The 16,680-nt window shown below is 44.7% G+C and overlaps 2 protein-coding genes across 2 annotated transcripts; one reads left to right on the top strand and one right to left on the bottom strand.

Annotated features, from left to right (window-relative positions):
• The first annotated feature begins 1,457 nt into the window (after positions 1–1,457).
• On the top strand, positions 1,458–2,339 carry UBXN10 (UBX domain protein 10). The gene has a single exon (XM_009580454.1). The coding sequence runs from the start codon at positions 1,458–1,460 to the stop codon at positions 2,337–2,339; it is 882 nt and encodes a 293-aa protein (XP_009578749.1).
• Positions 2,340–6,124: 3,785 nt separating this feature from the next.
• On the bottom strand, positions 6,125–15,864 carry LOC104078709 (ATP-dependent RNA helicase DDX19B-like). Its single transcript, XM_009580456.1, is given in 11 exon segments — positions 6,125–6,591; positions 7,008–7,199; positions 7,984–8,146; positions 9,204–9,441; positions 9,875–10,052; positions 10,231–10,345; positions 11,122–11,224; positions 11,879–11,956; positions 14,296–14,431; positions 15,336–15,389; positions 15,822–15,864. Coding segments are annotated over 8 exon segments (1,098 nt in total). The 5' UTR covers positions 11,926–11,956; positions 14,296–14,431; positions 15,336–15,389; positions 15,822–15,864; the 3' UTR covers positions 6,125–6,529.
• Between the last annotated feature and the right edge of the window lie 816 nt (positions 15,865–16,680).

Below are 16,680 nucleotides of genomic sequence, written 5' to 3' on the forward strand. Positions count from 1 at the left end.
CCTGGGGTCACAGTGTTTTGGGCCACCTGTGGGCACAGCCCTTCCTGACTGCAATTCCCCATCCCAATCCCTCACCCAAGCACCTGAACATAAAACGTGCCATATTTAAAACAGCTCCTCATGGTAAACCTCTAATATATACTGCACGGAAACAGTACAGACCGTCGCTCAGGAGGGTCTCCCATGGTTTCTGGCAGGTTGTTTGTTTTGGGGTTTTTAGTCTTTGAACTGGCAGTATAACTGGTGATATCTGGTAAGTGCTCCAATGCGCTCGGAAGTTCCTCTTCAGAGGATGCCGAGCTACGGCTTGTTGCCTTGGAGTTTATTTGTTAGAGGCAGTAAATGAAAGGCACACACCCCCCTCCCTCCCACAGGCTCCTAGGAAACTCCGGTGAGTCACTTGGGCATCGTGTCCCTGTCCGTACCTCTGCTCGAGGCTTTCAGAAGGATGGATCTCTCTATCTCCAAGCAGCTTCGTACTGGAGCTGGTCAGGGACTCTGCCTTGGCTTTGCTCAGCATTGGTTGGCTGAGCATTTCCATTTCACGGCAGTGGAGGAGAAACCAAGCATTGAGTAACGCATCGCTGGCAAAAGGTGGCTGTTCCCTTCTTTTTGTTTGTTTTGGGGTGATGAGCAGCAGGTGAGTCTGACTTTATCATTCCTGGAGAATGCCAAGCAATCAAAGTTATGGTTTTTTTCCCCCCTTGATAAACGCAAACTACAGAAAAGGAAGAGGAGGTGCGTGACTCTGTTGCACTTCTCCAAAATGTTGTTGTGAGGTTTGGCCCAGTTGTCTGGGCTTTTGGGCTTTGTCCTGGTAAAGCACGAGTGGTCTGAGCACAGCCTAAGTAGGGGAACACGCATAGAACATGGTTTCATCTTTAATGGAGGTTAATATCAATCTCTGTTAAGCAGCTTTTGGTCACAGGAGAAGTCAGAATGGGTTTCTCTGTATTGAATCAGACATATTCAATCTCAAAGGTTTTCAGAGATTTTTAAAAAGCCAAGTGCAGTCAGTCTTACCCGAAAGTCCACGACGGGAACTTAATCTTTCACTGCAGGAACAGCAAAAAGGCCAGATCTGTGCTTTGAAGTTCACTCGTCTCCCATTTTCACTGAGTTTCTAGCTTCAGAAAAAAATGTTTCTGTTCTTTCCATCAAAAACTTTCTTTAAGTTGGGAAGGGCACAACTTCCCAATGTTCTGGGTCAACTTTAAACAATTCCTGACAAAGCCAGCACCTATAAATACACATATCCCACCGTCTCTGACTCAGCCATTACTGAACCGTAGGATTGCTGCCTGCCTACACGGTGATACGCCAGATTTATTGCTATTATTAGCTGATGTGCAGCACTAAAGTGGGAGCTGTAGGGAGATTAAGCTCTCTAGAAGCTTTCTGGCCAATTCTTGTAACTTTTCCTTCTGCTACCCTGTCTGCAGGTGCCTTGAGAAGCAATGGCCACAGCGGCTCTTCTGAACTTAGCACCATCTTACGGCTACTTCCCTTCAAGCACAGCAGCCACTTTGTCGTGGACAAACACCATCGACATGCACGTCGCCAGGCCAAAATCTGCCAAGGGACGCACGAGGCCAAGCTTCAATTACTCTCAGAGTGTGGAAGCCTGTCCTTGCCGAGTGCCATCTTCCCCGCCACCAGCAGCTCCTCATGAATTAGTGAACAGCCGGAGAGCACCGTTCACAAAACCGGCATTCCCATCCGGCCAGGTGTCTCCTGAGGAAATCCCAGAGCTCCTGCAGCAAGTGCCTTTGAGGACCTCCTCATCCCTGAACAAGTACAGGGTGCTTCCCTCCATTGGCTGGAAAGGCGTCGGGAGCGGCGCTGTGGAAGCGGTGGCTGAACAGACCAACCGGCTGAAAGTGAGTGGGGGGCAGGAGGGTGCTCTGAAAATCAAAACTCTGTCTGGGGAGCAAGGATCTGCCAGTGTATTGTCAGAAAGCGATGTCCCCGATGAAGAGAGCTCACACGTGCGATGTCCTCCTGAGAAGCCGGGAAGGAAAATGAGGCAAGAGAGCCCTTCGATGTCGATTTTGAGTTTGGAAGAGCCGCTGAAAGAAGAGTTGCACTTGCTGCTCGCTATTCGATCCCCCTCTGGTCGGAGATTTGAACATCGTTTCAAGCCCACCGACAGTCTCCAGATGGTCCTTGCCGTGGCAGAACAGAAAATGTCGGCCAAATACAAACACTGCAGCGTTGAAACGATGGAGGTGCCCCGAAGGAGTTTCTCTGACCTTACGAGGTCCCTCCACGAATGTGGGATTCTCCACAAGTCCGTGCTGTGCATCCGACAGAAAGAGCAACACAACGCAGATCTTTAGGCACACAGAGATGCTGCCACACTGCTCTGGGTTGTTCTGCTGAGTGGGATGTGTTACTTCTTCCAAAAAACTGAAATTCTGATATTTCCTGGGCCTACTTCTTCCTCTTGCCATCTTCCAAAAATTCCCCTTGAAGCAGACTTGTGTATATGTGTTGAAATAGTACTTCAAGTGTATATACCTGCTACATAAACAGCATCTTTTTTCACATGTGCCATCACAAATTGCTTCCTAAGCACCACCAACCTTTGCCCATTTTGGTTTTTTGAAATTGCTGATGTTCTTCTTTGAAGACTGAAGTTTCCCAGACCTCTCCCCTTGTCCTTTTCCGTATTTCAGGAAGGTACCATTTCCCAGAGCGGATCCGGATGCAGAGGCACCTATTTGGGAAGGTAGAAACGGAACTGCTTTACTCTGGAGGACCATCTTCAGTAGGTTATCATCATCCTAAACATCGTCTTCTCAAGAGTGACTGAAAAGGAGATCAAACCCGAAAACCATCTGGAAGTAACAGTAATAACACGTTAATGGATTATTGTGAAGTATTAAATTGCAAAACCGATGGTAATGTATCTGTGAGGGCTCAGCTCTTTCTGGATAACCTCAGTGCAGCTTTTAAGAGTGTGACTACATTGTCTTTTTAAGAACAAACAGTTATTATTTTGGCTGTATTGGTGAGCAGCAGGATTTTCTAGTTTTCCTTCTCTCATTCAACTCCTGTGATCCATAGGTAAGTATAGATGGAGAGTTAAGATGGGATGTTACAAAATACTTCCATTTAACACCTTTACACTGAAATGAGTTAGTCCAAGAAAGCAAGTGTTGCTTTGAGAATTTTTAAATAAAAATATATTAATTGGATTTGACTGAGGAATTGGCTCAGGCAGTACACCATATTTTACTAAACCATCATTAAAAAAGGCCAGTAGGGTAACTTGGCAGGTTTTAGATAAATACAATGTGCTTGTGCTAAAAAAAAATACCTTCTAGGTTTATAATGGAAATTCTTATGGTTCAAAGACAGTAATTCAGTCTACTAAAAAAATGGACCACTTGCCACACAGATGAGCTAGTTTTAAAATTTTAAGGTAAACCCAAGTTTTTTTTAACCTCAGTGTAACTGCCAAACCAACATGGGACAGCAGCAGTAGTAGAAAAGTGATGCCAGTGTGGACCAGGAGCGTAGCATCTCATTCTAAAGCAAGTGTTCGGGGTCCAGCGCTTTATAAAGGTGGTGTTACCTACTGCTGCGGGTCATGGCAATTGCACAGTAGTGATCCCGGTGCCTTCAGGGACCAGGATTCCGAAACACACGGGTGCCTTTAACCAAACCTCAGTGGGGAGCAAAGTATTTCACGTGAGGGTTCAGGAACAGGAACCATTTTCTGTGATTCATTCAGCATTCAGTGGTTAATTCCCTTCTTCTGATTTTGTGTATACTATGTTACTTCTACATTTCAGTGTTTTCATACTGTGTGGTAATACAATCAATAAAATCTTTTAGGCTGAAACTTGAACTTAAAATGATTTATGTGAACTAGAGACTGAGCCATTGCATCTCCTCTTGAATGAGAAATGCCATTAATTTGATGGCAAATACTTTGGGGACTGTTCAAATCAGACTTTGGACGGTCAGCTGCCGTCCACACCATCTTGCACGTGCCCTCCTGGAGTTTGTATCTTTGTCCTCTATTAAATACAAGATTGCAGCGAAGAAGGAAGCCCTTTGGATCAGTGACTGCCCGCTGCTGACAACCAGAGACACGGTGACCACCACACGGCTCTGAGAGCGTACAGGGGCCGATGCTTTAACCAAGAATAGAATAAGAGCAACTCAGATCACAGTGGACAGCGCTTCCTGTGCTAGAGGATATTCTTCCCGAGTTATCTCCAAGATACAGCTGAATGAGTCTGGTCCTCTAACAAACTCACCCATGCTCCAGCAGCTCCAAAGACGTGCATTTTAATTATTTCCTTTTCTAAAAACCAGATCAAGTCTTGATCTAGCCAAGTGCAGCGCAGGGAAAACACCTCTGTTCTCCCCCAGTTCTCCTTCTCTTCCCTTCAGAAGTCTTCTGGGGATGCAAGGGAGGTCTTAGCAGCAGCTCTGCCAAGTCCGGCACAAGAAGCACGAGGTGGGGGGAAGAACAGGATTTATCTGACCTCATTTATTGTGCAGTGTCATTTTAACAAGCTTCCTTGTGGGAAGCTTTTAAGGATTTCAGCATTAAATCAGGGGAAGTTTAGTCTGTCAAAGGATGCTTTGAGAAGGTCATAAACAGAAAAGTCATCAGGACTCCTGGCTGGGAACATCCTTACCGAAGGCTTTTAAACAACAACAAAGTACTCAAGCAAGAAATTAGCGGAGGCATCGTTCAGTATGTGTTCTTTATTCCAATTAAAAGTACATTAGAAACAGCACACAGGACCAGCAGCAGCTTTCATGACAATTCAACCCAATACTCTGCTGTCACGAGGTCATTCAGCTGTACTATTAAAGTAGGTGATTGAAACAAGTCTTCCACTCGACACGCAAGCACTCACTCACCTGCCACTTTAAATAGGTTTCCAACAGAATAAAAATAGATACACCCCAGAATACAAAAAGTTTAATTTTAACAGTTGGTTTTTTTTTTCACTAAAGCCTTTATACAAATTGATAAAAGGGTGCACAATTTCCTAAAATTTTAGGTACATTTTAAATGAGCCTTTTTTTACTTGGTAAAAGGATCCATGTTCCTGTCTTTGAACAGAATATGATGGCCAAAATTGCAAAGAAAATTCCTAGTTAAATTTACAATTTATACATTTGTTTTGAAGTGATTCCTGCACCGAGTAGCAGGCCGATGGCTGCTCACGCATGTCCCATTTTCCCCAAAAAGAGCTGTGCACCCTAAGTTCTAGTTCAGGAGCCTCCTTCTCCTGGAAACCGGGCTGGGGGAGCAACCCACAGGCTTTCAGCTGCGCGCACGAGAATGGTCCCAACCGAACTAAAAGCCCGAGCACAGAAGTTGTAAATCATTCCTTCTCCGGCAAGGATCACCCTGGGGCGAGGGACTGATGACCTGTTTTGCACTACAAGCACAATGAAAGTGGAGCGCTTCCCCTCTGCAACTTGGCTGAGCAATTTAACTCAAAACATACTGTAACAGGTAAATTTGGTGTTCTAAAGGTATTTTTTTTTTTGGTCAATACAAGCGATCATGATTTTTTTTTTTTCTTTTATTCCTATTACTGATTGGTGAAGCCCAGCAGTTCTGTACGTTATTCACGCGGAGCTTCACAGCAGCATCTTAGAACGGGCACCACCTGCCTAAAGGTGACCGACCCCCACTCCAACAGTAATTAGCATTCTATGGAGGTAAATTTATTCAGAAAATTAATTAGTACAGTTCCCTTCACACTGCCCCTCCCTCCCCACCCCGCCCCCGACACCTTGGCGAGGTTAAATGCTTCAGATGAACCTCCAGAGTACGTACTTAAGCACTGTCACCACCGCACCGCTTTACGTATAGTGGCCATTCTAACAAATCACTGACAAATTAAAAGAAAATACTGCCCAGCAAAAGCAACACGGCACCTGTGTTTGCGAGTGTGAGCTACTGGAGACATCCTTAGGACAATTTACGTAAGGAAAAGCAGGGCAAATCCATCAGGAAGCCAGAAATGAGTTTTAAAGAGCTCAGGGGAGCGCCAAAGAGAATGACATCCTATTTTGTACAAGTTGAGTCTTTAGCCAAAAACCAGCTGCCTTGTTTGGTTTTTCTGTGTTTTTTTCTTTTTTTCTTTACTTATGTCCATTATATATTTGGCTGTTGAATTTTAACTGATCAGGTTAATGCTGAACTTTATTCCAATTAAAGGCTATAAAGCTTTTTTTTTTTTAAATTTGTTTTAGATAATTATATATTGCCCATTTTTTGGCAAGTGTATTTCTTAGAATTCAAAAGATCTTCCCGTTTTAAGGCTAAACTAACAAATGTTAAAAGCTTCTGTAAACATTTCCTCTTCCTCCCCATAGTTGCACAATTTGAAGTCCAACTGCAATTTTTAAAATGAGGTAATTTTTGTGTACTCATATCTTGAGTCCTTTTCGGGACTAGCTGAGAGGCGTGCCAATCTGAACACTGATCCAATTGTAGTGGGAGAGCTTCCACAGCAGGGTACACACCAGTTCCAGCAGCTGTACTTCAGTTAGTTATCTTCTCAATTTCATCCAAGTCGTCAGTATCCAATTTGTTTATCTTTTTGTCTGGGAAAGATGAGAAATAAGTCAGATTTCGTAACACAGAAGGGAAAGCTGGTTTCTTTAGCTGGTCTTGAGAAGTTCAGGTTTATCCATGAATGTTCAGTCAGGTTTTAAAACTACAGCATAAAACTTTTTTCTTTTATCAAAGGCCCATCCGGGTAATTCAAATGTTACCTACCCATCTCTGGAACATCCATTTTAAGGACTATCCAGGTAGCCAGCAAACAGACGACTTATTTCTGCTCCTAGCATATGTAGCTGTTCACAATCCTAAGTGACATTACACAAAACGCAGCTGATGTGCTCTTCTGCGGTCAGCTTAAGGCCCGACAAACATCCATTAGATCTGCTCAGCGTACAGCTAGTCAAAACTCTGCAGAAATAACATCTAATTTTAGATAAAGTCTGAGGGTACGTACTGAAATGTTCCTGGATTCTGTTGAGAATATTCATGCTGTGCTTGCTGTCCACCATGTTAATAGCCAGTCCTCGCTTGCCAAAGCGACCTGTACGTCCAATCCGGTGCAGGTAAGTCTCATTATCTGGATTTCCATCCTTATCCACAGGAAGGTCAAAATTGATTACAACAGAGACCTGCTCTACATCGATCCCTGATAAAAAGAAAGCATCAGATTACACAACTACATTTAAACCACTTTATAGCAGGAACAGCCGCCTCTGCCTGCAGTTTGGTCACCATATCCAGGTTACCAACAGCAAGATTTCCAACAGCTTTCAGAGAGCTGCTGCGTGGCTGCCTCCACATCAAGTGAGGAGTTAAAAGACAGTCTCAAACTCTGAAACGGATCTTTTCCACAATATCCTTATGGGGCACTTTGAAATGAAAACCGTCTAGCTGTTGCACCAGAGAATCCTCCTGAAATGGCTAACAGGAAAACAGTTGGAGCTGCTCAGCTGTATCCAGCACTTACATACTTTGAAAACTCCTCCCTCCTCTCCGAAGCTGTAAAGGCCTCTTGTTTTTTCCAAGTATTATGTTGTCCTAACTGTTCTAAGATGTCAAACTGCAACACAAATTCCTACCGGAGTTCAGTACTTTTCAGATATCTGTGTTTTGGAACATGTTTATTTTAAACACTGAGGGTCAGCAGTACAAGCCGGGCTTGGCGCCAGAAGCATAAAATTCTCACAGGGTGGACTTTTTAATCTCAGGCTGCAGGAAGCCTACAAGGAATCCTGCGATTGCCCACAGGCATCTTTATATGCACAGACACGGTCAGCAGCCCAAAAAGTCCAGGAATTACTTTAAGGACCCTCATCTCTCCAGACTGGAACACCTGAGGATATGAATTCTTTCTGCAAGCCAGCCAGCAGTATGTTATCTTAGGAACTGCTGCCTCTGCCCCTCCCTGGCCCAGCTCTGCCATGCCCTACCTCTGGCACAGACGTTTGTGGTCACCAGCACCTTTTCTTTGCCCTCTCGGAAACGCTCTATCACCGCGGCTCTCTGTTCCACCATCATTTCCCCACTGAGCAATGCCACCTGATGGCCCTCTTTCGAGAGCTCCGCCGCCAGCCAGCCGGCCGTCTTCCGAGTCTGAAACACAAAGCGAGGCCTGTCTTTGGGAGGAAGTTTTAATGCTGTAAAGCGGGAACAAACCTCTTCTGGGGTTGACTGGAAGCTCCGCAGCTGCTGTTTTTATATCTCAAAAGGAAACAGCTCCTAAGTGCTGTGCCCACCCCGCTCCCCATTACAAACTGTGCTCCCAGCTCTTATATCAGTAATAGGACAATGTGCATCTGCAACCACAGGAACCCTTGTTTTAGAAAAGTACGCGTTTTCTTTGTGCTCTGCTCCTCAGCTTTCACTCTGAGGGATTACATATGTATGCTAAAAACTCAGGAGCATTGTCAAGAAAACTAAACTACTCAGCTTGGAAAATGGCAGGGTTAGAGCTGAATGTAGTTGTGAAATCCAACAGAGGCTCTACACAGTCTTGAATTAAACAGTCTCCAATTATGATGGTTTTCCGAGCTCCGATTATGTCTGATATTGCTACATCTCCAGACAGCATAAAAGCAGACTGCTGCAGCAGACTCCAAGTACAGGTTTTATCTTGCCTGAGCTAGCTTTATGTGGCTGTTCTGGTGCTGTCAGCACTGGTTTTTTTCCATGAGTTACGGTGACTTCCAGAAAAAAAGAAGTCTCAGTGTGATTCACAGGGAGATCCCAGAGGTGTATCACCAATTACCTGAGGGAAAGGAGTCCCAGGAAAAGCTATGTATTGGCTGCAGAACTACAAGCCTTCCCCATCCCTCATTCTGCCCTATTTTTAACCATTTTCTAATCTCAGGGTTTTGCTTTTTTTCAGTAGTTCTGAGTAATACTTTGTTCTGGAAAACTGTGCATTACTCTGATCTTTGCTTCAGAGGACTTCAAGAATAAAAATGACCCGGATGCACAAACCCAGAGAAACAAACCAGCTGGTGCTATCATGGCTGTCAAGATTTCACTCAAAGAGGAAGCCAGAAAAGCCAAAGAAAAGGGCAATTCATGCTCTCAGCTTCTTTCTGAAAAGCATGCCTGGCCAGGTTTTTAGCAATAGCAGACACTAACGGGGTCGTTGGGACTAACGTTCCCCGAAAGGACTCACATGGCAGAAGATCATGGCCTGGGCAATGGTGATGGCGCCGTAGATATTACAGAGAGCCTGGAACTTCTCATCTCTGTTATTGCACAGAACATAATACTGCTTAATAGTGTCCAGTGTCTCCTCCTCCCGCTTCAGTTTGATAATGTTTGGGTCAGGAACAACTTTTTGAGCAAACTTCCACACAGAATCCTCAAAAGTGGCTGAAAACAGAAGCATCTGGCAGTCCCTGGGGAGCATTCTGCAAGAGAGAGCAAAATGGGCAGGGTTCCCACGCAACACTCGCCCCCCTGATATCCTGATGGGATTAACACTACAGGCAAAGCAGAACAATAATCTCAGCACCAGTTCTTTCAGTGGCTGGAAAGACTAATGCTAATCTTACTGATTGTTCCCTTATGGACCAGTGGCATCCAGACTTGCATTCTTAAAAATGAATAAACCCTGCTCCAGGGACAGGCTTTTTATTCTGTAAGAAAATGAAACTGCTTGTCATCCCCTGACATTCTGCCTCTATTAACCATCTGGATTAGAGCTAAATATATCATTTTAATCTTGTTGCTTTATCGGTGAAGACACTGGTCAAGAAGCTAGCCCTGCTGTCCCTACGTTACAAAATAGCTATAATTGAAAGAAACAAAAATCACCTCGGGCAACGTATGCCGAGTCCTTACCTCTGAATGCGTATGCTCTGGTCCTGATGGCCCTGGGTTGCTATCATCACGTCAGCCTCATCCAAGACAAACACTTTGATTTTCTTGGGATCTATGAATTTCAGTTTGGAACACCAGTCCAGCACAGTGCCGGGTGTGCCGATTACAATCTGCTCAGAGATCTTCTGACCTCTCTCCACTGCCGAGACAGAAAGGCAGGCTTTTGTAAGATGGCTGTGCAGACAGTGAAATGCTCTGCCCCTCTCTGAACTAGCCTGTTGCACCATCTGACTGCTCTATTGTTCGTTTACTGTATTGCATCCAAGGAACAATGTTTTCTCATTTACAGTCTGTTGGTAGCATTTCACCTTACTCACATTTATTGCCTCGGACAGCATATGCAAGTTTCAGCTCTGGATAAAACTTTCCCATCTGTTCAATCACTTTTCCTGTTTGAAGCGCCAGCTCGTATGTTGGGGAAAGGCACAAACACTGGAGGGACAGAAGGATAACGCATTTGAGATGACCAACATCCTGGGCAATACTATCACACTTGCTTTTAAAAATCTTTATTATTCAAGTTTTCCTGAAGATGAACAGGCGAGCAGCTGAACAGTTTCTGAAAGCCCATCAGTTCTGCATCCTGAAACTAGGGGAATGAGTTGATATGATGCAGTCACCTAGCTACTGGCTTTCTGCATTCAATTCTGCTCCTCAGAATTGAGCGCAGATACTCTGTTGGCGGACATATATGGACAGCAGTGACAAGGAACCTAACTAACAGATAAGAACAGCATTTTTTAAGGAAAGAACTCTAGCCTTGGTAAAAGCACTCAACCATCCCACAAGGAAACTGGGTTAAAAAAGCCCCTTTCTGGACATTGCCTGCTCTGTTGTCACAGATATCTTCTCTTCCATCCCAAATTCCACTTACTTAACCCCCTTCAACCTGCAGTATTTCTCTGATTTAATTTCTCCCAGAACGATATCCCCACGATTTAACTCCTCACAGAGAAATGGCATCCTGAGTGACGCAAGGGAGGGACTGAAAGGAACAAGTTGTGAGCAAAATCCACGTTTTTTGCATTAAAGGCATTTTGATAGATCCCCAAATCACCAGCCCCTGCCATTTACATAAACGGCATCACAGAGATGGGTTCATCAAGCTATAAATTTACTATGAAAGGTCTCAACAGCCCAGCCTCTTCACTAGGTGGCACTGCACCACCACGAAACCCCCCGAAGCAGTCACGTCCCAGAAGCTTCACCTGTGGGTACTTGTTCCCAGGTTCAACACGACTGAGCATGGCCAGGACAAAGGCAGCCGTCTTGCCAGTACCGGACTGAGATTGTGCGATCAAGTTCTGTGGGCTGCAGAACATACAGCAGACATGAGCTCAACCAGATGAACCACCTGGACAATGCATTCATGGGGTTGAACGATAAAGAAAACGCAGCGAGTGGTCTTTTAATACCTTTTAGATTTACCACTGCTCTGGACTAGTGCTTAGCTTGACCAGCTACACTCCACAGGGCAGAAGTTAGTTTCTGCCCTCTACGAACGCTCTCTTTCAGCACAAGATTTGGAAGGAAAACTGCGATTATCTGTCAGTACTTTTCCATTTTGCACATCTCCCCCTAGTGTCTTAACACTTCATACATTTCAGCTCAGGGGTGCGGAGAGGAAAACCAGCCACGCAGGCAATGCAGCATCTCAACTACTCCCACCCACCCAGGATTTCTGGAGCTCTGTTCCATAGCAGCCTTATTTCTCCCCTACACTGACTAGGAAAATCGGATTGACCTCGGCCGAACATCGCGGCACTGCGTGTTCAGTACCAGCCTTAGGAAAAGGGCTGCTATCAGATAGTTTATCACCACAGAATCACCATGGCATGGGAACCCTTTCACCACAGCCCGGACAGCTTCCCCATCACCATCCTCTCATCCAAAGTTCAGTAATAGTACACTAAGTCTTTCAAATCCTTCCTATACTGGAAGGGAGTAGAAAGTACATGTACATACGGTTACAGGGAATTCTCTTGTATCTTAGATGGTCTGTTGAAGCCCATGGCATAGACTCCTTGCAGGAGCTGTGGTTTCCTGAAAACAGAGGAGTTTTTATACCATGACCTATTAAAGTACATTTGGTTTTCATTTGCGTACAAAAAGGTGAGAAAAACCTTGCAATCAGACCTAGAGCTGCCCCTTTCTGTGTACCTGCTGTAATCGCACCGGTGAAGTGACTATGATGAGTGCCTGGAAGCTACAACTAGCAACAGCAGAAAGTTTGGAAAGGAAGCTTTGCAAAAACCCCTCGATTTAGTAAGTCAACCTGCATGCCTGCCTTTCACAGCTACATGGAAAACCTTGGGCACAGCTCTAAGGCTAGCACTGGGCTTTTTGTTCTAAAGCAGCTTTTCAGACAATCCTGGGAATCCCAGAGCAGAGAGCGTTAATCCTGTCCTTTAGGCCAATCCCTTTTCCTCAGCGATGCCTAATCTCGGTGCCAAAATTATCACTCTAAAGGCTCAAATACGGGACAAAGCGACTTAGTACATGAGGAAGAAAATGAAGTGTAACGTCATGAAATCATTGCAAGGACTTCAGTAAGTCATGATGGATTCTGTAATACAAACTGATATCTTAACACCAGAGTGATACTGGCTTAGTGCACAAAGCTGGTAAATGACTGATAAACTTACTTCACCGTGACTATGCCTAGCGATCCACGGTTATAACCCAGCACTCGAACCTAAGTGTGTGGAGACACTGCTAGTCGTCAAATGTTCATCAATTCCTTTTTCTCAAGGGAGACTTCTAGTCTCAGCAGACACTTGTGTAGACAAGGAGATCCAAGAGCAACCTAAAACTCAGGTTATGGTGCTAACGAATTCGTAGCCGATGACCTCCAAGTGCTTACTGGAGTGCTGTTAGTGGTGCTCAGAAGTAAGGGCTTTCCCTTCAAAGCAGGTTACAGGTTTCCTGCCCACCATTTCCCGCTGTTAAGAACTTCCTTTTCATCACAACATGCTTTTTAAAAATCCTGTATTACTTTCAGACGACGGCTGGAACAAAAGCTCTTTGAAAACGTAACCTTGTGCTGCTCAGAAGCAAGGACGTACAAAGCCCAACTCTGCAACAGTTGCCAAGGATACACCAAGTCATAACGAAATGAAGACTCAATTAGTCTGGCTGCCCCCATCATTAACTCACTCGGATTGTTTGGCTATTGCAAGATGGGAATTAGTCTAACAGGCACGACAGGACCTCAGCTTTTTTTGTAGACATTCAACCACTAACATTAACAAAGTGAAACGACACCCTGACATTTCACAGTGAGACGTCTCATTGGCTCCAATTTCCCTGCAGAGCTTGCAAAAGAGCAACAAAACCGAGATCATCAATATAACCAATGACAATCCCAACAGGACAGCCTCTTCAGCACATTAAAAAAAGACATAAATCTATCATGCCTTAAATACAACTATCGTCACTTGAAAGCCCCACTGGTAAAGGTATTCAGTAGGAAGGGTCAGCAAATACTAACGCTAGTAGTCTCTCCAGTACATAAATCCGATATCGCTGGCAGAGAAAAGATAAGCTTTTCCCTTTGTATTATTCACTGCTGCTGCTGGACCTTCACAATAACCGCCAGAGAACAGGAACAGAAGATGGTTGTGTTCCTTACTCCTGCCAATAAAACAAATCTCGTGTTTTCCAAAACACTGCCGTGCTGCTGGAACACCTGCTCCGAGCCTCCCTGCATTTGCTGGAGAACTGGTGGCAAAATAACGATGCCTCCGACACAGAAAAGGTCTCACTTTGCAATTCACATAACCCTGGTGATAGGGGCCGTGGAAGGACAGCCCTCCCTCCTCTGTTCACCTCATCCAGCTTACCACATGCGAGCTCCACTGTGCACCTGAAGACCAAAACCATTAAAATTCAGAATAGTGTTGCTAGAGCTGATTGTAAAAAGCCATGCTAGCTCTACACAGACCAGGAATTAAAACGAGCTTGTTTCAGATGGAAGCCTTCACAAGGCACCAAGATAAAATAATTCTCCTTGCATTTAAATAATGCAATAAATGATATGCTAATTTATTAATAACAAATTTGCAGTAACTTGAAACAGAAACCCGTGCACTTTTAAGTGGTATCTCCTACACAGCCAAGGAATCTATCAGGACATGAGGGGAGGCTCCAACTATCTGATCACATCTGCTCTTGCAGTCTCACCAAAAGTGAGTCAATGCTGCTCTCCCTGAGCTCAAGAACAAGGCTTCGTACAACTGAGTGGGCGAAACAATACGCTGAAAAATATAGTCATAAGGGAGCCTGTTTAATATTTCTGTCCCCAGGTTTTAACAGCTCAAGGCAGAGAAGTCTCTGGCTCATCCCAGCATTACCCTTCCAGCTTTGAACCGACAGGCACTTACAGTCGCAGCTCCTCAAAAGACTTCACGGAGTAGAGAGGCGATGTGGGATCCCTCTGCAGCACCTCCACTTGATTTGTTGTGTCAACCAAGTTACTGCGGATTAGCTTGTTCAACAAGGACTGCGCAGCTCTGTCCTCTGTTGAAAAAGGAGGTAGAAAAAATAAATAAACCACAGCCTGTTTCAGGTGTCGCTGCCACTGCAACGCTGCATTACTGAGCCAGTTAAAAAGGACAAGATACATCCAAATACTGAAATTCTCTATTACAGAGCAAAGTCATAAAAGAGCCCAAACTTCCTGAGTGAAGGAAGTCCATCTATCAAGGTATCTCAGAGTTTAATATCCACGAAGACAAACCAAAGCAAGCACTGTTTTAAGGGGGACCTTAACATATACAGAACTCTGCTTATTTAAGATATTATAGCTTAGCATCTAACTGGAAGGTGGAACAGGGTTAAAGGCCTCTTAAAGCTTCACTATTATCTGACGTGTGGTCAGACACCTTCTAAGGGTTTTTTTTCTTTTTAAGGAAAGTTTGAGAACAAACGGCGTTTTGAAAGATTTCAGGGCTGAAACGCAGCATGGGCTGAGGGTAAGTGAGATCAAAACGGAAGGTTAAACTGCTGCACTTCGGGGTTTTGCTAATAAATCTGTTTTCTAAAGCAAGTTTCTCTTAAGCCACCTTCTGAAGGACTTAGAGCCATTACCCACCTCTTAACAGCCATTTCATAAATGCAACACGTTGGTTGCTACAGCAATTCCAGCTCCAGGTTATCCAACTGCTCCTGTATCCAGTCCTGCCTTTGAGGATACTGCTATCCCCTTACTTCTCTCCACTCTAATCCAGGAGTCTCCCAAGTTATTACAGGACCCAATGGCTTTAAAAGTATTATGGAGGAAGGACATGTCCTACAATTAAGTCCTTGGGGCAGGATACAAGATCATCCATCCTGAGACATAAGGCAGACTTACTTTAAGTATATACAAAATTAATTTCTTTTCAACATTGCTTGCCAAAGCTTTTTTCGAGAAGGCACTTACCCTTCTCCTCATCCTCCGTCTTCTCTACGTTGTCATCTGCCTTGACAACAGCACCTAAATTAAAACAGATGGTTTTGGGGCAGATGTGAGGTCAGGCAGCCCACACCCGCAGAGTTTTAGGTTTTGAATATTGTGGGAAAAGCTACAAAACAGCCCATTTTCCTGACAAGAGCCCTGCTCTATCGGTGCACAGAAGAAACCCAAGTTACGGCTTGCCCTGTACGGCCAAACTGAAGTTTATCAACCATACCAACAGATTTTGCCCGCACAGCTCCTTGTATACAGAACAACATGGTTTTAAAAAGTTAACCTGGCAGAACAAGTGCGCGAGCTAGATATTTAGTCTACGCTGCTGTTTAATCTTAGCTTTGTGTTTCCCTTTTCTGGAATTTCTTGGCTAATCGGGAATTTACTTGGCAGCAGCACTCCAAACCAACAGAAAAACATTACGCCCTTTCTAAGACCATTTGAGCAGCTGTAACTCACCGTTGGCATCTGGTTTGGTTTTTTCCTCCTTCAGGTGTAAACTGCTCAACTACGGGTGAGGAAAAACACAAAATCAGAGTCATTCAAAGACCGTACCTACGCCTTACTACTGGCCAGGAAAACCTGAGCTTTCATCAAGGCTTCCAGATTTACCACTGGCTAAAACTATTGCACAGGCCACAGCAAAAACCCATGCTCGAAGGAAAACAAGATGAAGTTAGCGAGATGAACTCGATTTTAAGAGTTTTAAGACAAATACAACTTTTTCTAAGCTGTAACAACGACACGGAGAAGGGGTTTGTTTTCTGTCCCTGCATCTCCGCTCCCTAATAGCTCTGCTGACGGCAAATGGGAGAAAATGTACGTTCCGGGAGGGAAACTCGAGCCAAGCGCAGTCCTGGCTGACACAAGCTGCCCCAGGACGGGCCCCTCTTGCCGAGGGTTTGTTTTACCACCAAAAATGTGACAGGGACAGAGCCCTGAGGGTCTTCCTGCATGTCCAGGGGCTGAGTTAATGCTCTCCATGCTAAGTTGCAGCGTTTGAGCGGCTCAGAAAAATAAGAAAACAACACCTCAAACAAATTTAGATCTTGTCACGCAAAAATGAGAGAAAAAGCGATTTTTTTGGCCTCTGGATGAAGACTGCAGGCTCGGTGACCACCTCTGAAGCGGTGCTGCTGACAGGGCTGTGTCTGGGGACAGGGGCCTCCCTGCCCTTTTGATATTCAAAAAATGAAGAGGGGAAAAAAAAAAAGAAATCAAAAAAAAAAAGAAAAGGGTTTTCTTTTGCTCCTGAAGGAAGACCCCAGGCCCAGGGACATGCCGAGGCGGTGCTGCCGGCAGGGCCCCCCCGTGAAGG

This window comes from Fulmarus glacialis, unplaced genomic scaffold, assembly GCF_000690835.1.
Source record: "Fulmarus glacialis isolate BGI_N327 unplaced genomic scaffold, ASM69083v1 scaffold48246, whole genome shotgun sequence".
NCBI classification, from domain to species: Eukaryota; Metazoa; Chordata; class Aves; order Procellariiformes; family Procellariidae; genus Fulmarus; species Fulmarus glacialis.